The 25432-nt window shown below is 46.4% G+C and overlaps 2 protein-coding genes and 1 pseudogene across 9 annotated transcripts in view; all 3 read right to left on the bottom strand.

The window, feature by feature from the left end:
- Positions 1 to 1259: 1259 nt before the first annotated feature.
- Positions 1260 to 2450, bottom strand: LOC125131669 (voltage-dependent anion-selective channel protein 2-like; annotated as a pseudogene).
- A 3652-nt stretch (positions 2451 to 6102) lies between these two features.
- AMHR2 (anti-Mullerian hormone receptor type 2) lies at positions 6103 to 14709 on the bottom strand. 7 transcript variants are annotated; one of them, XM_047786753.1, is made up of 12 exons: positions 13979 to 14709; positions 11944 to 12253; positions 11450 to 11632; positions 11016 to 11207; positions 10672 to 10749; positions 10385 to 10515; positions 10039 to 10269; positions 8585 to 8699; positions 8269 to 8441; positions 7939 to 8086; positions 7326 to 7462; positions 6103 to 6453 (listed from the first exon to the last, which is right to left on the bottom strand). In XM_047786753.1, the coding sequence occupies exons 2-12, from the start codon at positions 11993 to 11995 to the stop codon at positions 6199 to 6201; spliced, it is 1695 nt and encodes a 564-aa protein (XP_047642709.1). In that variant the 5' UTR covers positions 11996 to 12253; positions 13979 to 14709; the 3' UTR covers positions 6103 to 6198. The 7 variants fall into 7 exon arrangements, with proteins under 7 accessions (XP_047642709.1, XP_047642714.1, XP_047642713.1 ...); XM_047786758.1 differs by having other exon boundaries at positions 7326 to 7458; XM_047786757.1 differs by lacking the exon at positions 11016 to 11207.
- A 504-nt stretch (positions 14710 to 15213) lies between these two features.
- The window catches only part of SP1 (Sp1 transcription factor), a 49635-nt gene continuing 39416 nt past the window's right edge, over positions 15214 to 25432 (bottom strand). The window contains exon 6 of one of the 2 annotated variants that reach the window (XM_047786751.1): positions 15214 to 15413. In XM_047786751.1, coding sequence (XP_047642707.1) covers positions 15358 to 15413 — 56 coding nt within the window. In that variant the 3' untranslated portion in view covers positions 15214 to 15357. Of the gene's footprint in view, positions 15414 to 22432; positions 25321 to 25432 lie in introns of those variants that run through there. The other variant, XM_047786750.1, reaches the window with a different exon arrangement.

Here is a 25432-nt window from a genome sequence, read left to right as displayed (position 1 = left end):
ACTGTGGCATGGGTTTGATCCCTGGCCTGGGAACTTCTACATGCTATGGGTGCAGCAAAAAAACCAAAAAACCAAAAAACAAAAAAAAACCCAAACACCTGAAATAACAACAACAAAAATCATTCTGTAAACAAATGTTCATAGAAGCATTATTCATAATAGCCCAAAGATGGAAAAATCCCAAATGTCCCAAAAGTCCCAAATGTCCATCAACAGGTAGATAAACATAATGTGATATATGCATACAATGGAATAGTATTCAACCTTAAAAAAGGAAGGAACTTCTGACACATGGTACGGTACAGCATGGATGAAACTTGAGGACATTATGCTAAGTGAAATAAGCCAGGCACAAAAGGATAAATACTATATGATTCCACTTATATGAAGTACCTAGTGTCTCAATTCATAGAGACAGGAAGTAATTGCCAGGGCCTGGAGGCAGCAGGGAATGGAGAATTGTTGTTTAATGGGTACAGAATCTCAGTTCAGAAAGATGAAAAAATTCTGGAGAAAGACAAGATCACAGTTGCACAACAATGTGAATGTACTTAATGCCATTTTTAACTGTATGTTTAAAAATGGTTAAAATAATAAGACAATAACAATAATAATTCTGGTGTTGTCACTGCCCAGGCTTGGGTCACTGCTATAGCATAAATTTGATCCCTGGCCCAGGAACATCTACATGTGGTCAAGGCAAAAAAAAAAAAAAAAGAAGAAGAAGAAGAAGAAGAAGAAGAGATAGAGGGAGAGAGAACTAAAGACACAGAAAAGCAGACAAAAAAGCAAAGAACTTTTGGAATTCCCAGTGTCTCAGCAGGTTAAGGATCTGGCATCGTCACTGCTATGGCATGGGTTCGACCTCAGCCTTGGAACTCCCACATGCCAAAGAAAAAGCAAACTACTTTTGAGGTCCCATCACCCAAACAGAATCACTGGTTGTTAATATTTTGGCATATTTCCATCTAGTCTTTTTTTTTTTTTTTCAGTTTTCATAAAGGTCTATTTCATTATTGGTGGGCAGCACATTTTATTTATTTTTTGTTTGTTTATTTATTTATTTATCTTTTTAGGGCTGCACCCAAAGAATATAGAGGTTCCCAGGCTAGGGGTTGAATCGGAGCTGCAGCTGCTGGCGTACAGCACAGCCACAGCAACGCAAGATCTGAGCAGAATCTGTGACCTACACCACAGCTCACGGCAATGCTGGATCCCCAACCCACTGAGTGAGGCCAGGGATCGAATCTGAGTCCTCATGGATCCTAGTTGGGTTCGTTACGGCTGACACATGATGGGAACTCCGGGGAGCACATTTAACAGTTAAATCCATTTAAGGGATGCATAGGTGACTGCATGACTGCTGCATTGATAACTAGATTGATAACCACTTCAACTAGGAACCATCTAACAAGTACCTGTCTAAATATTTAAAATACAGCTCTTGTTTAGATCTCTTTTTCTTTGATCACCTTCTTGAGGGGTGGGAGTGGGGAAGCCTGCTGGTCACACTGGAAATAATAAAAGGCCAAATCTGATATCCATTCCCAGAGGTTTATTTCCGATGGATTAAGCTTCCAGCTCCAGGGCAAGCCCAAGTTTGTGGCTTCCAGCATTAATGCTCTTCCCATCTACCAGAGCAGACAGTGACAGCTTCACAGCAGGCCTCGGGGTCTGAGTGCAGCCCACTCCAATTTAACTAGAGTTGTTGACTTTTGCAGAAATGGAAGTAGTGGGATCCAACTGATATTTAGCTGCAATGCCAAAGCGAGTGCAGTTGGTCCCTGATGTCCAAGAAAGGTTTACTGAAGTGTCAAGATCTCCACGTATTTCGGATAAATCGATCCTCCAAATGCTGTCCCATCCTTGACATTAGTGTGTAGCTGGTAGTCCCCAGTCCTGTAGCCCACTGCAAAGTTATTCCTTGTCAGCTTTGCTTCGGCCCTGTCAAGGGTCATCTGGTACCCAGCAAGCCAGCCCTCATGACCAAAGACAGCTGAACCACAGATTGCAGGTCCAGCAAAGTCAACATCCCAACCAAGGTTTATACACTCCCTCTTGTGAGAAGACTCGATTTTACCACTTTTCTTTCCTGTGCTTGCTGAAAAGGTGGAATCAAATGTCAGTTTAAAACCTTGACAAATCTGGTCTTCAATAGCGATTTCTGTTCCCAGAGCATTATCCGTGTTCCACTTCTCAGTGAAAGTCAGACCATGCTCACACCATTCATATTTGGTCTCCAAGGTCCCAGCAACTTTTCCCAGTGAATGGGTTAGATGAACCACGTGTTAAGAATTCCATGCCATCGCATGACTTTGTTCTCACAGCCAGTTTCACCAACCCCCAAACCAAATCCTTTGTTGAAAATATCTCTGGCAGCTTTGCCAAGGTCAGCAAAATCTGTGACCTACACAGCTCACAGCAATGCTGGATCCCCAACCCACCGAGTGAGGCCAGGGATCGAATCTGAGTCCTCATGGATCCTAGTCGGGTTTGTTACTGCTGAGACACGATGGGAACTCCAGGTAGCACATTTAACAGTTATGATGGAGGAATACACATTGGCCATGGGCAGTTCTGTCTGCACGTCGCCTTGGTGAAGCTGTGAAGGGAAGTGATCTGGTCGTCTCCTGGCGGGTGAGGCTGCTCAGCTTGCTCTAGTCTTTTTATTTCTAGGCATTGACTTTTTTTCTTTTTCTTTTTGACTGCTCCTGTGGCAGAAGTTTGAGGGCCAGGGATTGAACTTGAGCTATAGCAGCAACCTGAGCTGCAGAAGTGACAATGCTGGATCCTTTTTTTTTTTTTTTTTTTTTAATTTTTGGCCACCCCTAGGCGTATGAAATCTCCTGGGCCAGGGATCAGATCCAAGCTGCGGTTGCAACCTACACGGCAGTTACGGCAACACCAGATCCTTAACCACAGTGCCCGGCCGGGTATCGAATCTGTGTCCCAGCACTGCGGAACACTCACTATCCGGTTGTGCCACAGTGGAAACGCCAATGCCGGATCCTTAACCTGCTGCACCACAAGAGAACTCCCCCAGCACAGACTTTTTAAATTAATAAGTGAATATTTAATCTTAATATACAAAATATGCAAAAAGTTGAAAATTCAAGAGGTTAAAAAAATAGTAGGGAGTTCAGGTCATGGCTCAGTGAAAACGAATCTGACTAGTATCCATGTGGATGAAGATTTGATCCTTGGCCTTGATCAGTGGGTTAAAGATCCGGCGTTGCCATGAGCTGTGGTGTAGGTCGCAGATACAGCTCAGATCCTGTGTTGCTGTGGCTGTGGTGCAGGTTGGCAACTAAAGCTCCGATTCGACCCTTAGCCTGGGAAACTCTACATGCCATGGGCGCAGCCATAAAATGCAAAAAAAAAAAAAGTAGATAGTAAAAAAGTCTTCCCATTGTCCACCACCCTGTCTTCAGCCGCACAGTTTCCCTTCCATGAGTCCCTTTCTATTCATAGGTTTATGTTTCCAAGTTTCTAAAAAGTTTATTTACATGCATATTCTTCTCCATGAGTGTGGAATCACTAATCATGGCAATGCCATACTAGGGATATATTGGATTTGGTGAAGTAATCTTTACAATCAGGACTTCAATATTTTATCATAGAATCGTGGAGGAGTTCCCGTCGTGGCTCAGCAGTTAGCAAACCTGACTAGCATCCACGAGGACACAGGTTTGATCCCTGGCCTTGCTCAGTGGGTTAAGGATCCAGCGTTGTCATGAGTTGTGGTATAGGTCACAGACTGGGCTTGAATCCCACATTGCTCTAGCTCTGGCGTAGGTCGGCAGCTACAGTTCCCATTGGACCCCTAGCCTGGGAACCTCCATGTGCCGCCAGTGCAGCCCTAAAAAGACAAAAAGACAAAAAAGAATCATGGAATAATGAATTTTGCTTCTTTTAGGGCTGCACCCATAGCATATGGAAGTTCTCAGGCTAGGGTTCCAATCGGAGCTGCAGCTGCCGGCCTACACCACAGCCATAGCAACGCAGGATCCAAGTCTGTGACCTAAATCACAGCTCACAGCAACACCAGATCCTTAACCCACTGAGCTAGGCCAGGGATCAAACCTGCATCCTAATGGATCCTAGTCAGGTTTTTTAACCGCTGAGCCACAAAGGGAACTCCCTAAAGCTTTATTCTTTTTTTTAGAACAGCTTTAGATTTAGAGAAAAATCGAGAAGTTAATACAGAGTTTTCATATTCTCTATAACTATTTCTCCCTACTATGAACACTTACATTAGTATGGTATGTTTGTACCTAAATGAACTGATCTATTTTTTTCATTTATTTATTTACTATTTTTTCTTTTTACAGCTGCACCTGAAGCATAGGGAAGTTCCCAGGCTAGGGGTTGAATCAGAGCTTCAGCTGCCAGCCTACACCACAGGCCATAGCAATGTGGGATCCGAGCCACATCTGTGGTCTACACTGCAGCTTGCAGCAATGCCAGGTCCTTAATCCACTGAGCAAGGCCAGGGATTGAACCCACGTCCTCACAGACACCACATCAGGCTTGTAATCCTCTGAGCCACACGGGAACTTCGTTTTTAATTTTTTGAAGTTTTACTGAAGTATAGTTGGTTTACAATATTGTGATTATATATACATATTAAAATATATGTATATGTATAAAAAGCTCAGATGAGGCTCAGATCTGTGTCTCAGTTGCTGTGGCTGTGGTGGAGCAGCTCCGATTCAGACCCTAGCCTGGGAACTCTCATGTGCCTTGGGTCAAGTTCGGCTCTAAAAATACAAAAAAAAAAAAAAAGACAAAGGGCCCTGGGGTGGAAAAGTCCATAGAGAAAACCCAAAATAAATAAATAAATAAATGAGAGAACTCAGCAGGGCTCACGAGGCCTTGCCTTTAGTGCCCCAGCCACCTTTCCTCTCTCCACAGCTTCCACTTTTGCTACCTGGGCTTCTTGCAGTGCCTACTGCGCCACGTGACAGATCACCTCCCGGGGCCAGGGATGCCCTCTACACCCCCACCACTCCTGGCAAACTGCTCTTCAAGAGCAGCTCAAGGTGGGGCCTGCCTTCCCCTAAACAGGAGGTCTGCCTTCCCTCTTCCCTGACTCTCCAGGGCACCAAGTTTCTCTCTGTCCTAGAGGAGCCCAACAGGGAAGGTGTTCTTGTCTCCTCCAGTGGCCTGTGTTCTGTGAGGCCTTCCCACCCAAACCTCAGGAGAGGACACTCCCCCAGGACACTGTAGGAGACCCCAATGCAATGAGCTAGGGTTCTTGGAGCACCTTCAGATTTGCGATTTCGTTGTTCTCATCCTTTCCCAAGGGCCCAGTATGACATCCCACCAAATAGAACAGAAGAAAAAGAAGAGAGACAGTGAGTCCCCATCATGGTTCAGTGGTAAGGAACCTGACTGGTATCCATGAGGATGTGGGTTCGATCCCTGGCCTCGATGGCTGGGTTAAGGATCTGGCATTGCCTCGAGCTGTGGTGTAGGTTGCAGACAAGGCTCAGATCCCAAGTTGCTGTAGCTGTGGTGTGAGCCAGTAGCTGCAGCTCTGATTCAAACCCTAGCCTGTGAACTTTCACATGCTACAGGTGTGGCCCTGATAATACAAAGGAAAAAAAAAAAAAGAAAGAAAAGAAAAAAAGAAGAGGGACAGAAGTGCAGGATCACAGGAAGGGAGGAAGGCCCCAGATCCAGGACGGAGTCAAGAAAGTGGACTTTCGTTCCTGTGCACACCCACCCCCAGTCACTTGTCGGAAGCAGTGGACTGGATGGAGTTCCCACTGTGGCTCGGAGGGTTAAGAATCTGACTAGTATCCATGAGGATATGGGTTGGATCCCTGGCCTCACCCAATGAATTAAGGATCTGGCCAAAAAAAAAAAAAAAGATCAGGTGTTGCTGTGAGCTGTGGTGTAGATCACAGACTTGGCTCTGATCCTGAGTCGCTGTGGTCATGGTATAGGATGACCTCTAGCCTAGGAAATTTCATATGCTGCAGGTGCAGCCCTAAAATAAAAGAAAGAGAAAGAAGCGGTGGACTAGATGCCCACAGAAGGATCAATTCGTGCATTCGGTAAGTAGGAAAGGCAGAGGTGAGGCCAAGCAGACAGGCATCTGATTACCATATTTATGTTTGCATGTACACAGATTATACATAAACTGCATCTTTACACATGAGAAGCAGTACAGGGAGTTGAGGATTTCTGGAACTAGGGCCTTGCTGAACAATGACGTGGCAGACGCTCAGCCGAGGCCTGTAAGGGCAAATGGTGAGGGAGAGGAATTGAGAGACCATCTTCTGGGCAGAGAGGTGGGCATCCACGTGGACCGCCCTCTGGGAAGGGATGGGCCTCCTGAGGATGGGTCAGGGTGGCCAGGCGCTGCTGTACACACGCAGCTGTCAGCCGTGCTTCTGGGTCTGCATCCCAGCAGTCCTCCAGGAGCTCTCTCAGGCCACCAGGGTCCTGGGAAGAATGACCAGGAGGCAGGCTTGACCCAGGATCCTGAGTGGCCCCAGGGTGAAAAAGATATCTGTTATGGCCCTGTTCTCCACGCTCCTCTTCTGATCCTTCCTGCAGCCCCCTCCTCCCCACCACTGAAATCCAGCCCTTTGCTTCTTGTTCTCTGTAAGACAGGTTCTCTCCAAAGGGGTCACATTTCCTCCAAGCAGCTAATGCAGGCTGATGGCTTAACATGCCACTGAGACATCTCCTTCCTCTCAGGCAACCAGGGTCTTCTGGAAACAAGGCCTGGCCTTTGCTATTGAACCCAATAGATACTTGGGCACTGGACACTTCGGATCAGGTAACAGGGGAAGGGGCTTCTTATTAGGAAACTGTTTTCCTAGGAAACCTTGAAATTTCACTATCAGACCACTGTTTTAACCCCTTATACCTAGTTCTGGCTTTTATTGGGCCATGGCAGAAACACAGATGTGGAGGACAGAATGCAGAGCTATAGAGCTGAATGTTGGGCTGCAGTGTATTGGGAGGGGAGCTATCTTAGGGGCAGAGCTCGGGGCAGAGCTCAGGGCAGAAGCAAAGCCAAGGAGGACTTCGTGGAGGAAGGAACTGAGGGTAAACGATGATGGAGGAAAAAGGGTCAGACTTAGACAAGACTGAGCAAAAGGAAGGTGTGTGTCTCAGCAATGGGCTGTGTGAGACTAACGGCGGAAGGAGACGAACTGGTACAGAGCAGGTTTGCCCAGCTCCATCTGAACAAACCAAGAGTGGTGGGAGATGAGATAGGAATAGGTGGGCTGGTCCTGGCAGACAAGCCCTTGAAGCCCATGCCCAGACTCTCCAGGATCCCAACCCACCAGCCTGTGGCCTCTTACTGTGGCGAAGCAGCTCCAGGTGGATGGGACGTGGGGACGCCTTCTCTCCTCCACTGCCAAGGTCCACAGCTCACAGGTGGTGGGGCTGCTACCCAGTTCTGCCTCATAGGCCAGTTGGAAGGGGGGTGGGCTGCTGTCTGGGAAAGGAAATATGGGCTAGATGTCAGGAGCCTAAGGGGGCGCCTCCTCGTGGAGAGGTCAAGAGGGAGAAGAGTAGAGCTTCCGGGGTTAGGAAGTAGGTAGGTCTAGAATGGATGGAGGGGAAAAAACAAACAAACAAACAAAAAACCACAGGGAGTTTCTGTCATGGCTCAGTGGTTAACAAATCTGACTAGCATCCATGAGGACATAGGTTCAATCCTTGGCCTTGCTCAGTGGGTTAAGGATCTGGCATTTCCACGAGCTGTGGTGTAGATCGCAGATGTGGCTCAGATCCCGTGCTGCTGTGGCTGTGGTGTAGACCGGCAGCTACAGCTTCAATTTGACCCCTAGCCTGGGACCCTCCATATGCCGTGGGTGTGGCCCTAAAAAGTAAGAAAAAAAAAAAAACCCACCAGAATGGATGGAGGGGAATGGGAAGGAGGGGAAAATGAGGAGCACTGTCACACCTTACCAGGGTATAAATCTGCGCAGCGACTCAGGATCTCCCACAGGAGCAGAGCCAGAGAGTAAACGTCGGCTCGCCGGAGGGCTGTGCCCCAGTCCTGTAGGTCCAGAGTCTTGTCCAAGAGTTCTGGTGCCATGTACCTCTGGGTACCAGCCTGGACAGGAAGGGATGGAGTGCCAAGAATCATCTCCCTGGCAACCCTCTTCACAACACTGATCCATGCAACATCCCCCCAGCTAGACTCAGCAACATCGCATATGCTGTAGGGCACTGCTGCACATCTTCATCAGCAGCGCTGCCACCAGCCTGGACCTCAGCCTTCCCCAGAGTACTGACCTCCATGATGGCAGCTGGGCCTCGGGGTTGAGTAGGGGCCCAGGTGGGTGGCTGAGCGAGGCCAGGGAGCACCAAGGCGAGGCCCAGGTCTCCAATGGCGCAGGACCCATCATCCCGAATGAGCACGTTCTGGCTGCTCAGATCTCGGTGGGCAATACCTGGTTTATATTGGCCTGTGGGAGAAGCCACGGTGGGAGGGGCATGGATCTTCTTCCTTTCTCTATTTGACCCAATCCTTCCCCTCCCAGCTAAGGGAAAATCAGAAATAGCAGTGTGGCTCCTGACTCCCACAGCCTCCTGCCACCAGCTCACCCACCATCCTGCCAGCGTTCCTCATGGAGAAACGCCAGGCCCTGTGCCAGAGACAGCGCCATCCTCAGGGAACTTTCCCAGTCACTGGTGTGCTGGGTCAAGTAGTGGCACAAGGAGCCCTGGGGAGAAGGAGAGTGAAGAGGGGGACACACAAGGCTGGAGGTGGCTGATCCACCCCAGGGAGCAGAGCTCAACAGACAGACTTCTCCTAGCAGACTTGCACATGGACACATCCAGGCCAAGGCAGCGGGCAGTGGAGGAGGAAGGACAGGCATCAATTGGACCGACAGGAAATACAGTAGCTCTAGTTCAAGTGTCCTGAACACTTACTGTAAGCCAGGCCTCCTATAACCCTCGCTACCAGGGACGTACTCCTGTCACGCACGTTTTACAGATGTGGCGCTTGAGAGCTAAGTAACCTTGCTGGAAATCACTTGGCGAGAAGGTTTGACCCCAAGCAGTCTAACTCCGCATCACTTACTACTAAGCACCTTATGCTGCCTCAAAGGACTTGGGAGAAACAGAAGAGGCAGAGCAGGCTAGGCGGGGCACCCTTCATGAACCACCCCCCTGAGGTGTCAGCCTATGTCAGAGCCAGGACTGGGGAGACCCGGCGGGGAGCAAGTGGGAACTGGAGTGTAAGGAGCAGTAGAGCCCCTCATTCCACAAACATGGAGCATCTTCAGGGTGACAAGAATGTTTAACAAACAAAACCAAAAAGGCAGTGTTTGTTTGGTTGGTTTTTTGTTTGTTTGTTTTTTGCTTTTTAGGTCCACACCCATGGCATGTGGAGGTTCCCAGACTAGGGGTCTAATTGGAGCTATGGTTGCCAGCCTATACCAAAGCCACAGCAATGCCAGATCTGAGCCACATCAGTGACCTACACTATAGCCCATGGCAATGCCAGATCCTTAACCCACTGTGTGAGTCCAGGAATCAAACCCACGTCCTGGCTGGATTCATTACCACTGAGTCACAACAGGAAGACCTTTGCATTTAATTTTTCTGTTGTGGTAACCTCTCTTTCAGCATCTAATATGCTTGACACTTTATAGTTTGCTTGATCCATTTCTGTCTCTCTCACTACTCTATAGGATCTGGAAAGGCAAGGACTGGGTATGTTTTTCCTATAGCACAGGAGGCGTGACATATAGTTCATCAATACTACTTGAATGAATGCGTTTGGAGGGCTATGCTTAGAGGTTGTTAACTATAGCTCCTTAAGTTTGGGAATATGAATTGTTTTGATTTCTCCCTTTCCTTGTCTATATAGTATGAGTCAAAAATATTTGCAAGAACTGCTTGTGTAATAACAAGAAAAAACAATAGAAAGCATTTTTAATGTTCCAGAGAAGAAGAAATTTAAAGCAGAAGAATAAGCATGCACAGGGCCTAGCTGTCATCCAGCACATACACACACACACACACACACACACGTATACATTCCTCAGTTCTCACCTTGGGGTGCAGTTCCAGTACCAGCAGGGGCCCACAGGGCAGGGGGCCAGGGCTGCCCCTGCTGGCAGTGATGAAACGGACAATGTGGTCATGCTGTAGGCCAGGCAGCTCGTACAGTGCTCTCTCAGCTTGGAACTGGGCCACAGCCTTCAGGGGGAAGGCCTTGATGGCTACCAGCTTGCCTTGCAGCTGCCCAGCCCACACCACTGTGTGATCTCCTTCCCGGATAACCTGATGCGGACACACACGCACGATGCTGGCGCCAGGTTTCAGATAGTACCGGGCCAGGCTTCCTCCCCAGTATGCCCTCCGGGAGTGCCTAGAGGATCCCTCCCTCCCTGGGCACCTGGGAGAAGCAGAGCTCGGGCAGCTCGGGCAGCTCGGCACTCCAGTTCCTGCCTGAGTCTGACTCTGGCTCTGGCTCTGGTTCTGGCTCTGGCCCACCTTGCACTCGGCAGGCCTTACGTTGTAGCAGGGCTGGGGCAGAGAAGAGCCTTAGGGTCAGGGTACTTGGGGATAGAGACTGGAAAGGGGGCTTTGTGGGAAGTAATAGGGGTCAGGGGAGCCTGGAGAGGGGTCAGAGCTCTGGGGCAACGTCTTGAGGTCACAAGGGAGGGGTGGGCAGATTAGTACCCACGATGATGCTGCTCAGCAGCAGCAGGAGGAAGAGGAACAGCCCCAGCAGCACCTGCGCCATCCAGATGGACTCGCCTGTTAAAGCAAGAATGCAGGCGGGATGAGCCCTGCCCCAAATTATGCTCTCTGCTCCTCTCCCTCTTGTCAGAGATCTTGCTTCTCTACCCACCCCCACCCTGGTCACAAGCCCCCTTATCTCCCAGTCACCAGGGCAACCAACTTCTCAAGGCCAGGAGGAAGAAAGCTTGAGCCGGGGTTAGGGTGAGAATTGGCCCTGGTTCTACCTCTCATCCTAACCTGGGCCTCAGTCCCAACCTGGCTCCAGCACCCTGGGTAGCTACCTGGGACAGCCTGGGGACCCTGGGAAGCCGGAGTCCCAGGGCTCCCTGGAGGAGGCAGATGGCTGTAATTGGCATTGCAGAAGTCAGTGCCACAGGAGCAAGTGAAGAGAGTGGAGACGGGGCTGGGATGGGCTCGGGGGCTCGGGTCACAGTGGGGGGACTCACAGCCTGGCTCATCACTGTCTCGGCATCCTAGTGCGGTGGGATTGGGAGAAGAGGAGAGAAAGGGAGGCAGAGAGAGAGCACGCACAAGAGAGTATCATGGGGTCTGGGAAACCAGAGGGTGTCCTTCTCTATCAGAGGCGTCCCTTCTACCTCCTGGGCTTTTCTTTCCCTCCACACAGTCCACCTCTCCTCTCCTCAGCAGCCACCCCCACCCAGGATGTGCCTCTCTCCCACCCTTGCTGTCACCTGCCACATGCTGTGTTATTCACCTTGCATCTCCACCTGTGCCCGGTCTTGGGTCAGGTTCCAGATCCCAAAGCAGCAGTGGCTGTAGAGGCAGCGGATACCCCTGGGGAGCCCTGGTCCTGCATCTAGCAGCTTCCCCAGAGTCTTTGTGCTTCCCCGCACTCCAGGGGCCTCAAAGAACACACAGGTCCGCCTGCTTGGGGGTGCTGCGACCCAGGGTAAGGAGAGGGGAGGGTTCAAGATGGGAGTGAATGCGGGGGCCAAAACTGCATCCAAAGGAGAGACAAAACATGTTTTATATCCCAGGGCCAGCATGGTAAAGCCACAGGAGGACCCAGGGTCGCAGAAGCCTGGAACCTGACCCCCCCACCCTACACACACAGGGACACGTGGCTGTACCCTTCACCCTCACTCACCCACCCTACTCACCACTCTTCCAAAGGGGTGGCTGCTGCTTCAAATGCCTCCTTCCTCAGCGAGTAGATGGAAAGACCCTGCTCTCCCTGTAGACACTTACCTTGCACTGTTGCTGGAAGCAGTGCCCAAAGTCCCAGAGTCCCCAGCATCATGCTGAAGCAGTGAGAGGCAGGGAGCCAGAGCCAGCACAGCTGCCCCTGGCCAGGGCTTCCTCCAGATGCAGGGCACCGTGGGGCTTCTGAGCCCTCAGTCCCCAACTCCGCCCCCCTCCCTCTTCCCAGTCTCTGTGGGGGAGACGGCTTCCCAGTCTCTGTGGGGGAGAGGATGGGTGTGGGGAAAAGCAGGGAGAGAGAGGGAGGAGCAGAGAACCAACCTCATATCCTCCTCTCTTCAGCCACCTCCGCTTTTCTCTGCAAAGCAGGAGGAGGGGGACTTGGAGGCCCTGCTGAGAACCCAGTGGTGCCTAACTTCAAACTTGGGCCCTTTGCTGACCCTGGGAAAGAGTGCTGGATCCTGTCAGCCCTTCCTAGGCTGGAAACCAAAGTGAGGTCAAGTGCTCGGAATCATTCAGCTGTGCCCAAGAGCTTGTCTAGCCCTTATTTTTGGGGCTCAGATCTGCCGTTCCCTGGGCACAGAATGGGCCATACTAGAGTTGACCTCATTTTTCAAACTCAAGAGTCAGAAAAGCAGTTGTATAAAATTACTCAGAGTTTTTAAAAAGTCACATTGAAAATAGGTATGATGGTGAATTTTATGTTGCCAAATTTCCAAAACTGACATTGAGTCACACACTAAACAAATCACCATTATTGAGAAGGTAACAACAATTTTTTTAGGAGTTCCGTCGTGGTGCAGTGGTTAACAAATCCGACTAGGAACCATGAGGTTGCAGGTTCGGTCCCTGCCCTTGCTCAGTGGGTTAACGATCCGGCGTTGCCGTGAGCTGTGGTGTAGGTTGCAGACGCAGCTTGGATCCTGCGTTGCTGTGGCTCTGGCGTAGGCCAGCAGCTACAGCTCCGATTAGACCCCTAGCCTGGGAACCTCCATATGCCAGGGGAGAGGCCCAAGAAATGGCAAAAAAAAAAAAAATTTGTTTTAGCCACATCCACAGCAGGGAGAAGTTCCTGGGCCAGCCAGGACCAAACTCAAGCCACAGAAACAACCCAGGCTACTGCAGTGACAACGTCTGGTACTTAACCCGCTGAGCCACACGGGAACTCCAGTAACAAAATTTTATTGAACACCTACGTGCTAGGGCACCACAGGGAAATGAATTTTACAATAATCTCATCGAATTCGCTCATTGAGCTATTTATTATCATCTTCACTTTATAGGCAAGAAGGCTGAGTTTAGGTAACTTGCCCAAGGTCACTGCTAGGAAGCAGCACAGCTAGGATTTGACCCTAGTAAGTCTGACTCTAAAGCCCAGGTCCTGTTCTTTGCCGCATGCCATGATGCTTGAAAGAAACTCAAAATTTGGCAAGAAAAACTATTCCCATTTTACACAGTATTTGAATATTTGAATAAGGATTGAGAAAAAAGTGTACCAATACCTGCCAGAACTAACCAGAAAAAAAGAGTAAGAGGATACAGTTCAAACTATCACCACCAGAGGTCAGCAGACACACTGAGGGGGCAGAAAGGGCCTCTTCTGAGGACTAATGGCCATAGCACATCTCCAATATCTCTCAAGCTGCAGGAACTATAAAATGCGAAGGGAGGGCACAGGATGTGTAGAGGGAATCTCCGCATGGAGATGGAAGGAGACAGGTCTATAGCTTGTGCTGCAATTGAAAGACTGGAGTCCAGCTCCTCCAGACGACTGCCCAGAATAAGAAACTACAGTGACTGGTCATTTCCACACCTGGGAGCAGCCTGCTCCCATGGGAATTAGAGCCAGAGGAGACCAGTTCCCTGTTTCCCTAGCTTCTGTTCCCCTGGTGGCTGCCTGGATACCCTTTCTGGGAATGGTCTGGCCTAGATCAGTTATGAGAGTCTGAGTCCTCTTCGACTCTGGAGCCTTTCTCTTGGGAGGCTTGCATGAAAGAAGGAGGGAATAAAAGCTCCACAGTGTGAAGTAGCAGCTAGAGGAATGATTGGAGCTATGGACAGATGGATAGCTGCCCATCCCTACCTGGGCCCTTTGAGGAGTCCAGAGGTAGCATGTCGTCCTTAGTTACAGCTATTTTCCTTCATCAGTTCCAGGTCAGGTAAATCTGGGACCAGGGGAGGAGTTAAAGATAAAATATCTATTTTTTTGGCTGCACCCAAGGCATGTGGAAGTTCCCAGGACAGGAACCAAACCCACACCATAGCAGAAATGCCAGATCCTTAACCCACTGTCCCACAGAGGAACTTCCTAAAACAGCTTCTGTATCAGGAGCATCTCAGGAGACTCCTCCAGAGGATATCAAGGTAAGGATTTGGGCAGGAAGGCAGTCTCTTCATTTACCAAAGCCTTGGATAACTACCCTCAAGATAGATGGGAGTTCCCTGGTGGCTCAGTGGGTTGAGGACCTGGTGCTGTACTGCCATGGCTCTGGTCACTGCTGTGGAGTGGTTTTGATCTTCTGCATGATGTGGGCATGGCCAAAAAAGAAAAGAAAAGAAAAGAAACATTCCAGCCAGGTTTCTGGCAACTTTACCTGCTCTGGGCAAGTGTAGTTTAGAGTTGAGATGGTGAGAGAATGGGTAAGGATTTGAGAACTGGGGGATTAGGAAGGCCCTGAGAAAGAACTTCAGTGTAGGAAGAAAGGCTTCCTGGATTCCATATACACAAAATTCTTCATTAGGATCCCCTGATTAAAGTCTGCAGTGGAAGTTCCCATCATGGCTCAGTGGTAACAAACCCGACTAGTATCTGTGAGGATGAGTGTTCCATCCCTAGCCTTGCTCAGTGGGTTAAGGACCTGGCATTGCTGTGAGCTGTGGTGTAGGCTGGCAGCTGTAGCTCCGATTAGACCGCTAGCCTGGAACCTCCATATGCCACGGGTGTGGCCCTAAAAAGACAAAATAAATAAAGTCTGCGATGGTCCAGATTTCCCGCTATGGTGCAGTGGGTTAAGAAACTGACGGCAGCAGCTTGGGTAGATGAGGAGATAAAACTTTCAATCCCCGCCCACCACAGTGGGTTAAGGATCAAGCACTGCCGTAGCTGTGGTGTAGCTCAGATTTGATCACTGGCCTGGGAAACTCCATATGCCATGGGTGCAGCCAAAAAATAAACATTAGTACAGAATATGGAGGGAACTGTGTGTGATTGGGTCACTTTGCTATACCACAGAGATTAAAGAAACATTGTAAATCAATTATAATTTAAAAAATAGATATGCAAAAATAAATAAAAAATTAAAATTAAAAAAACTGTCTCAGAGGTAAACACATTGAAAACAAATAAAAGGAGGGTGATTATTGTAGGCCAAGGGAACATCAGGAAAAAGGCAGCAGGAGTTCCTGGAATTCTCTCATGGCTCCGTGGGTTGAGGATCCAGTGTTGTCACTGCTGGGCTCTGGTTACAGCTTGGGTGAACATTGGATCCCTGGCCCAGGAACTTCTGCATGGCACAGGACTGGCAAAAAGAGAGAAAAAAAAAAAGCAGCAGCAAAAATAAAGGTACGCATATATATTGACATCACTAATATGTATAAACTAATAAAAAATGTTCAAAATAGCTTTCATAAAACAGAAACAGACTCAAAGATTTTGAAACCAACTTATGGTTACCAAAGGTGAAAAGTTCAGGGGAGGGATGGATTAGGAAGTTGGGATTGGCATATACAAACTACTATATATGTAATCGATTGGTAACAAGAACCTGCTATATAGCTTGGAGAAATCTATTCACTACTCTGTGATGGCCTATATGGGGAAAGAATCTGAAAAAGAATGGATCTACATGTATTTGTATGGCTGATTCAGTTTGCTGTACACCTGAAACTAACACATTGTAAGTCACCTATATTCCAATAAAATTTATATATGTATTTTAAAAAGTAAAATCAGCTTTGAAAAAAATATTAAAAGTTGAAAACAATAAAAGTATTAAAAAAGTAAGTAGAAAAAAATAATAAAAGTATGAACAAAAGGTCTGTGTGTTTGCATCCTTGTGGATACTAGTTGGATTTGTTTCCACTGAGCCATGACGGGAACTCCCAGACTCTTCTTAAAAGCCAAAGATTTTAGACAATGGTCAAATGGCAACGTGGAAGATGGATGACTGGGGCTCAGGGAGACTGGGAGATCAGTTATAAGACCTAAGCAGTAGCCAGGGTGAGTACCAGGACAGTGGAAATAAAAATAAAGGGGGGGGGGGGGAAATTGCGATATACTGTATCGGTAATAGTGACAGAATCGGTAATCAAATGAATGTTGGTAGATAAAGGGGAGAATTAAAAAGTGATTCTGGGTTTCACATGTAAGTGATCAAGGGGTAGTCATTACTGCTAAGTGAGGTAAGAAACACAAAGGATTATTTCCCTTTCTTACATGTTGAGTTTGAGTTATCTGTGGAACACCCAGATGAAAATGTCCACTCAGCAGGGTACCAGGTTGAGAAAAAAGTGAAGGGTTTTGATTTGGGAGTTACCATCATGTATGCAATAGCTAAAGAGTGGGTGCAACTTGTTTAGGGGTGAAAGGCAGAGTGAGGAAAAGACCCAGGATGGGGAATACCATTATTTCAGGAACAGAGGAGGAAGTGGCTACGGAGGAGAATGAAACAAGTAGGCAGAAAGGTCGAAGGAGAACCACAAGTGTGAGTGCCTCAGTCTCACATTCCATGGAAGAAAGCACCAAGATGCACGTTGTGGCGGAGAGGTCTAATAAGCTAAGGACTGAAAAGAGCACTGGAGCAGGCAACCAGGGCACTGGTGTTAAGAAAGAATTTAGGAGTTCCTGTCGTGGCACAGTGGAAACGAATCTGACTAGTATCCATGAGGATGCGGGTTCGATCCCTGACCTTGCTCAGTGGGTTAAGGATTCAGTGTCGCTGTGAGTGTGGTGTAGGTCGAAGACATGGCTCGAACCCCATGTTGCTGTGGCTATAGGCCAGCAGCTGTAGCTCAGATTTGATCCCTAGCCTGGGAACTTCCATATGCAGCAGGCGTATGCAGTGGGTGTGACCCTGAAACTCAAGAAAAAAACAAAAAAAACCAAAACCCAAACACTGGGTGCTGAACAAAGTGGCCTGAGGGGTGAGTACAGGAGAAAAGTTAAACGTAAACTACTTTCACTAACTTTGGAAATGAAAGGGTTAGATCAGCAGCTTGAAGAGGAAGCAGGGGTTTTTCAAAATGGGGGAGGAGCGGCAGAGAGGCTGACCTCAAACACGCTCATAGGTCGACAAAAGGGAATCGAGGAGAGACTGGAGATAAAAGGAGAAAAAAAAAGCTATTGAAATAAAGAACAAAAAGGGGTTGCGGCTGGGCAGTAGCAAACCTGACTAGTTTGCAAGAGAATGTGGTTCGATCCCTGGCCTCACTCAGTGCGTTAAAGATCTGGAGCTGCCAGGAGCTGTGGTGTAGGTTAGATGAAACTCGGATACTGCGTTGCTGTAGTTGTGGTGCAAGCCGGCAGTTGCAGCTCCCATTTGACCTCTAGCTGGGAACTTCCATACGCTGCACATTCAGCCCTAAAAAAAAGAAAAAGAAAAAGCAAGAACAAAAAGAAGTCAAGGAAATAAGGTTGAGAGCACAAGTGGCAGGGTTGGCCTTGCAAAGGCAAAATATTTCTCTAAAAAGATAGAAGGGGTAAATTGGTATTGGTGAATAAATAGATCTTTGTTAGAAGAAAGTTTGAGGAAATTGATGCTTCCATTTTCTCTATGAAATTGGAAGAAAATCATCTGCTGAGAAATGGGGTCAGGATTGGGAAACCTGCAATTAATGGTATGTCTCACTTGCCAGACTCTGAACTACTTGATAGCAGGGCCTGTCTTGTTTTATTTTTTATTTATTTTTTTTGTCTTTTTTTGGGCCGCGCCAGCGGCATAAGGATATTCCCAGGCTAGGGATCCAATCGGAGCTCAAGCTGCCAGCCTATGCCAGAGCCACAGCAACAGGGGATATCTGAGCTGTGTCTACGACCTACACCACAGCTCAGGGCAATGCCAGATCCCTAACCCACTGAGCAAGGCCAGGGATCAAACCCACAACCTCGTGGTTCCTAGTCGGATTCGTTAACCACTGAGCCACGACAGGAACTCCTACCTTGTTTTATTTTTTATCTGCAACCTAGTACATAGTAAAGGCTTAATAAATGTTTATTGACTGAATAGTTGACACAACTTTTAAAGGCTCACTTAGGGCTGCCAAGCCAAAAAATAACCATCCCCCAAAAAAACCCTAATAAAGTTAAATGTTAAAATGTAATATTGCTAATGGCTACATGAGGAAATCAAATGGCTGAGTGACTGTCAATGCTGACACAGGAAGTCAAATGTACAAAAATAATCAAGAATGTTTGTAGCTGTAGTATAAACAATCAACCAAGGATTCTTAGGTAGGAAGGGATGTAAATCCATATTGACAGGAAATTGGAAAGGCTGTCAGTAATTTCAGAAGGGGCCACAATCCAGATTCAATGATTCTAGACACAAGTTAATATTAACTGAATGTAAAATGTTGGAGCTAGGTCTTGGCTTTTAAGCATATTCTCCAATAAAATGAACAAAGCCTCCTTGGAGAAATGGCTGACCCCAAGCTGTGTTAGGCAAAATATAGATGGGCCTAAAGCAACTTGTGTATCAGAAAGTAAGAAAATGCTCAAAAAAAAAAATAAAAGGATGTAGACATCAAATGGACACAGAAGTCCACCTGATAGAGCTCCCAATGTCCAGAGCTGGAGTAAACAAAACAAAAAAAGTTGGGACAATTTGAGCAATAAAAATAATGTAGATTTGAATTATAACCCAACTATAAAATAAATACAGGAGTACTTATTCAATAAGAATTTCCTCACAGAGGCTTAATTTCTACGAACCCCATTAAGGATGGGCTAGACTTACTGACTTGCTTTCAAATAGGGAAAGAGAAAACAGTGAAGAAACCTGGCAAATACTACCTTAACCAGTGATGAAAGTTTTATCAGCAATATCATATGGCTATCACATACTCCTTGATAGGATGTGATGAGAAAGCCATGTCCTGCCTGTGTGGTATTTTTTCCCAAAACTGTACAAGCTCGGTCTAAGAATGAGGGAAAAAATCAGACAAATTCAGATTGGGGGATATGCTACAGGACACATGGCCAGTACTCCCAAAGACTGTCAAGGTCATGAAGAACAAGACTAAGAAACTGTCACAGAGATTAGGGAGATATATCCACTAAATGCAATGTGGTATCCTGAAACAGATTCTAGAATAGAAAAGGGACATCAATGGATGAAGCCCGTAAAGTATGGGATTTAGCCCAAGTAATGTACAAGTGCCAGCTTCTTAGTTTTGACAATGCACTGTGGTGTTACCAATGGAGAGAAATGGGGAAGGGGCACATGGAAACCCCCTGTACTATCTTTGCAACTTTCTTTTGATTTTAAAAATATCTCAAAATAGGGAGTTCTCCTCACGGTGCAGCATAAACAAACTTGCCTAGGAAACATGAGGTTGCAGGTTCAATCCCTGGCCTTGCTCAGTGGGTTAAGGATCTGGCATTGTCATGAGCTGTAGGTGTAAGTTGCAGACGTGGCTCGGATTCTGTGTTGCTGTGGCTGTGGCCAGCAGCTACAGCTCCGATCCGACCGCTATAGCCTGGGAACCTCCATATGCTGTGGGTATGGTTCTAAAAGCCAAAAAAAAAAAAAAAAAACCAAAAAAAAAAACAAAACAAAAAACTGCCCCTCCACATTTCTATGTTATCATGGCACACTGAAACTGTTTACCTAGGAGTTAAGGGTAAGACAGCTTGTGCTGATTAACATGAATGTAACAACAGCGTAGCCGGAAACCTTTGTTGGGTTCAGCACACAAAGTTATATATAACCACATTCTCCCCATTCCCAACCCTCTCAACACACCAGAGACATGGCTTTTTATTAAAAAAACTTTTTTTTAATTGGTTTACAAAGGAGCTACAGACTACATTGAAACTAATCTTTGTACAAAAAAGGCAAAGGAAAAAAAAAAAAGAAAAAGAAAAAGAAAAAAAAAAGCCCCCAAACACCCAAAGACAAAAGGTAGGGGGAGAGACAAGGAAGGAAGATACAAAAGAGCAAGAAGAAACTAGGACAAGAGATTAGCATCATACATACATAAGATTGGGGGGGTGGGGGAAGAGCAAGAAAGATGAGAGCATAGTTAAAAATATTTCCCCACACAGCCCTGGTGATAATCGGATTGGAACCGACAACACACACAGTATGAGATTATTAAGAGGTTTAAAAAGGCAACAGTGGTATGGAGACTGGTTATTGCCAGTGTTAAGAGAGAAATAAACTTGTTTTAGGCACCAGAGACTGGAGCACTTGCCTCCTCCTCCCAGAGGATGAGACTCGGGAAGAGGAAGCAGGCCCTGGGGCAGCTGCCACTGGTGTGCGTAGGAGTCTCCTCAGGTCAATCTCAGCATCTTTTCCCCATCCTTCCCCCAAGTCTTTGTGCCCTAGACTCCAGGTGAGAGAGATGGGATGCCATTGAGAGAAGGGATGATCAGAAATACGAAGATTTGCCCTTGTGTACACTGTTCAAGAGCAGCTGCTTGGAAAATGGGGGGCCGGGTAGAGAATCTCATTCCTTTGTGGAGAAGGCACAGTGTAATTCCTGAAGGTGAGCTAGAGGAAAACACACACCACAGGAGAGGTATCGAGGTCCTCACCACCACGGGCAGCTGCAGCTTAACCCCATGGTATATGCTTGTTTTCCAGACACTGAGGGGAGCTGAGGGTCAGATCACCACACCTCTTCTTAGCAGGGACAAGGCTAGGGTTGTTTGATAATGGGGAAAGGATGAAATAGGACAAAATACTCAGTTCTCTCAAATGAACATTGTGGAGGAAATCTTGGGTTTGGGGAAGTCAAACTGGAGAAGACTTAGGAGGGGAAATGAAGCCAGGGACTCCCATTTTTTTCCCCTTTCTCAGACTTCAATCTAAGGCAAGTGAGCTAAATCTGGAAGAGGGAGTAGGAATTTTAGCTTAAGGCTGCTTAATGTCCTCCTGGGGGCTGGTATTTAGGGAAGAGAGACAAAAGAAAAGAAATAGGTCAGCCTCAAAGCTGGTCTGCTCATCCTCCTAGATGAGGTCTGTACCCCAGGAGTAGAGCCAAGAGAGGCACCAGAAAGAGCACAAGCTCCTAAACACAAGTAATAACCTACCCATATTTTATCAGCAGTTTTCAAAAGCAATGTTTTCCGGGGTTGGAGAAGTGCCATATCCTCCTCCCTTTTCCCAAAGCTACTGCTGCCACCTTTCATCCTTTCATATAAGTTACTGGCTCTCTTCTAAGGGAGATGAAACTCAGATTTCACATTTCTCCTCCCAACTGCAAGAGGCTACCCAGCTTTGAAAAGGGGGGAGAAGAGCTATGCAAAGGGCCCCTCACTTGAGGCAGCTAGCTAGACTATCCTCATTTCCTTGGTACCTGGATCAGGACTCCTTTGATCTGATCACAAGGTCCAAAAGGCATCAGGGTACTTACAATTGAATGAAAACTTGAAGCAAGTAGCACCAGGGCTCCCCCAAAGCATAACAGGGGCCTGATTAATACCCCCAGAAGAACCCCTCAAAAAGTATATAAATTTATTGCGTCCTAGCAAAGATCTGCAGCTTCCAGTATTCACACAATGTGAAGATATTAACAATACAAAATATATTCTGAAAGTCAAACATCTGCAGTTCATAGTGCTTTCTCAGATTTGTTAAAAAAATACAATGCTTAGTTTCCTATATAGGATATACAAAAGCAAAAAATATATATATATGTATATAGTAGAAATAAATCAATCAGCTATAGTAATTTACAGCTTTTGTCTCTAACCCTCCCCCAATCACAATCTTTACCCCACACTTCAGTTTATACTTTCTGGGATCAAGAGTTCTATTTCTTCTGAACCAGGCTGAGAACACCCACAAACAGAGTGCCAACTAGGGGTCCCTGAAGGAAGATGGTGTGGGTTATTACTGCTCTGGGTAAAAAGTGAGACAGTCAAATGATAAGCAGATGAATGTGAACGGGCAACCCGAAGGGACAAGGGAATAATATTACCACTCCTTGGCAGCCCCCACCCTACAAGGTTTGATCATTAAAAAATTTAAAAAGCAACTCATGAAAAAAACTAGAATCAATATTCCTGTCAGTTACATTAATTTCTTCTGGCAAAAAGTTCAGAGAAAGGGACTTTCAGCAATAAGCTCCAGACTCAAGGAATGTAGGCTCCTAATGTCCCGTGGAAAAGAATGAGTGGTTTACTGCTGCTGGGAGACAAAAGCAGAAGCTGCTTCAGTTTTAGGGCCAAACAAGATACTGGATCTGGAGCTTCCTAGATGAGAGAGAAACAGGGGAAGTGGAAAGAACTGGATATAAATTTGCTTGTGCTAATGAAGGGAGGTGAGGGTAAACCAGCATTCCATCCCAGAAAAAAACACCATCAAAAACCTTCTAAAAGTTTGTAGGCTTCAGCATCATTGAGCTAATTTATTCTAACAATTCCATACTGGGGAAGAGTCCATTCCTTGAAATGCTCTAGCAAAATCCTGCACACTCCAGTGAGTTATCCTGCCCCTTTCCTCCAGGAGATGCCTATGTACATGATTACAGACATAAAATAACAGGTTCTGAGTCCTGCCTTTCATTGGGAATAAAGGCGGTGATAAGTGGCTGGGCACGGATGACTTTAACTTCAGTATTAAGAGAATCTGATCTGGGGAAAGTTCCTTGCAATAGTTCCTGAGTGTTAAAAACAGTATTAAGTCTGCAGAGAAAGGACCAAATGGAGTGAACATTTGTTTAGAATATTAAGTTATTGTATTTTAGGTTAAACAACACAAACTTTCCCAAACCCTAATTTGGATAGATTTCATATAAAATATATAGTAGAATCATAGCATCATCTATTTGTAGTCAAGATAAAAAGATTTATGAAGGAACTAGGACTCTGCTATAGATCTGGATGTTAGTTTCACTTTCAAACACAAAAATAGTTTCTTCTTTTAAAAGTGCAGTAGAATATCCCCCATTCATAATTGTAACTCATATAGCATAAGCAAAGAAATGACCTCAGGAACATACCCAGGTTTTAAGATAGATTTCTAGGTAATGGGCCTGAAAGGCATTTTGATCTGAATTTGATTTATTTTCCAACAATTTCAAATATAATTTCTTATCTGTGTGTAGATATATACAGGCACAAACACACATTCACACACAGTCATACACAAACAGTTCACTTTCTATCAGATCAGGGTAATTTTTTATTGCAGGTCTCTCATAGTATTGGCTAACAGAAAACCTACCCCCAACCTAACAGATTACACACATACACACAGCCATTTCCACACTTCCTCACAGTGAAAAGCTCTCTGACAAGATACCAGAAGGTCGAGAGAGACAATGTTTTAATGGCTGGGCCTTGAGGACAACTCTGGTTGCATTTAAATCTCAGTGCCAAATGCACTAAGAGTTCCCTGCCGCTATAATTTTTGGATCAGTCTCTTCAGAAATCAGGCCACGAAGAAAGCAGGATGGTTTTTCCTGATCTCTCCTATAAACCCCAGTGGTAAGACAAGATTTCTTTTTGTTCTGGGCTATCATTCCCATGATCGTGTGTGCACTCTTTTCCCTTAGGAACCACCCAAGGAAGAATCAAGGGAAAAGATCAAAGAACTGCCTTGCCACTGGTACATGCTCTGGAGTTCTGCAGAATGGAAGTCCAGAACAGGTTCATTGGCTGATGCTCCTTAATAACATAATGGGAAAGAAACTACTGGGGATGTTCAAAAGAGGAAGTGTATTTCCTTTCAGAATGTGAACTCAGAAGCCCACATAACAAAGCTTAGAGCTACCTTGGAAGACAGCTGTACAAAGGTCCAAATACTCCACTAACTCCTGGCCTGGACCACTTGAGTTACTTCCACTTCTGAGCCCATCATTTTCCTACTGAAAGCCCCTACTTATTATTTGACCATCTTTTCTCAGTTTATACAAACTGATCCCAGATGATAACCTTCAAAGGGTCTCTTGTATAATCCCATAGAAAGACTTCTGATTCTTATTGCTTAGAGCAGCTAATGAAGAGAGAGGTGCCTTTGACTCTCCAGCGCCAAGAGGGTGCCTGCGTCAGTAGTATTTTGAACACTCTCTTCAGAGCTACCTCAAGCATCCGCCTGAGCTTCAAGGATTCTCCATTCTGCTGCTGGGACTAAGGACTTTAAAAGAATGACAGAAGTGCCTCATCCAGGGACTACTACCAAAAACAAAACATGAAGTGATCAGGTGAGAGAAGGGGAGACAGAAAGGGTTGAGTCAAGAAAGGAGTGCAAGAAGCTGATCCCAAATTAAAAGACAAAATTAAGAAAGGAAAAAAATATTATGTATGTATATATAAACTAAAAGCAGAGCATATAAATGCTTAATCTGGTGGGAAGCCAAGACAACATCTATAGAAAATCTTGATGTGTCACAACAAGGCTCAGCCATAAGGAAATAAGGCAATATAAAAAAAAAAATGACCAAGGTATTTTGGTCACAGAATGGTCTCCTTCCTCCTCCCAGCCAACCCCTGCAAATGCATCTCTATATATCTTTTATATATATATATATATAATATAGAATCTGTTTTTTGTTAAAAAGTATTTCAATGATCATATATATTTATCAAGGCATGATGGCTTTAGGAAAGGGGGGATCCATCATGGGGGAGCTGAGAAGGGAAATGCAGGACGGGGAGGCTGGGGTAAGAAGTGTTAAGAAACTGTCTGGGGTCAAACAAATGCTCATCAAAGGGTGGCACCAACAGAATTTTCACTAATGTTTCCCACTTCAAGGAGGTATTGATGATATAGGTGGGTGCCAGGACCCCATCTCTTCTCTTGCAGCCCTCCCCCAATTCTTCCCACCACCATGCATTTTTAATGCCTCATGGCTCGCTCTCCCACATGTCTCTTGGACCCAAGCTACCTTGCATCCCAGGGTTGATGGGTATGGCCCATATGTCTCTAGCCCTGGGTGCCTGATCTCAGAAGCCATTGCCACTGATATTAATGGACTGCAGATCCGCCACCTGCATGACGTTGATGCCACTGTTGGCAAGACGGGCAATACCCTCTGGACAGATGGCCTCCATGGCTACCATGTTGGTAGTAATAAGGGCTGAAGGGGTGGCAGTGCCGCTGCCTTCTGAACCTGCCCCACTGTCCAGGGGCAAAGTGCCCACACTTAGGGCTACACCTGGGCCTCCTTTCTTATTCTGGTGGGTCTTGATATGCTTTGACAGGTGGTCACTTCTCATGAAGCGCTTGGGACACTCAGGGCAGGCAAATTTCTTCTCACCTAGGTAAAAGAAGAGAAAGAAGAAACTGACATCTCAGGAAGTAGGGGTACCTTCTATTCACTGCTTTCAAACTATACAATGTAGAATAAGGCTAATCTTGGTGATTGAAAA

Source organism: Phacochoerus africanus, chromosome 7 (genome assembly GCF_016906955.1).
Source record: "Phacochoerus africanus isolate WHEZ1 chromosome 7, ROS_Pafr_v1, whole genome shotgun sequence".
Taxonomy (NCBI): Eukaryota; Metazoa; Chordata; class Mammalia; order Artiodactyla; family Suidae; genus Phacochoerus; species Phacochoerus africanus.
The sequence above is the reverse complement of the archived record's forward strand: the minus strand, read 5'-3'. Positions and strand labels throughout refer to the sequence as shown.

Bases quoted from the DNA above. Each gene is read 5' to 3' on its own strand.
- AMHR2 (XM_047786752.1), bottom strand. From the start codon at position 11,741: ATGCTGGCCCTGGGATATAAAACATGTTTTGTCTCTCCTTTGGATGCA. The intron at 7,463-7,938 runs GTAAGGTGTGAC...TTCCTTTCCCAG, and splicing joins CTGCGCAGATTTATACCCTG to ACAGCAGCCCACCCCCCTTC. The intron at 6,454-7,325 runs GTAAGAGGCCAC...CATTCTTCCCAG, and splicing joins CCTGGAGCTGCTTCGCCACA to GACCCTGGTGGCCTGAGAGA.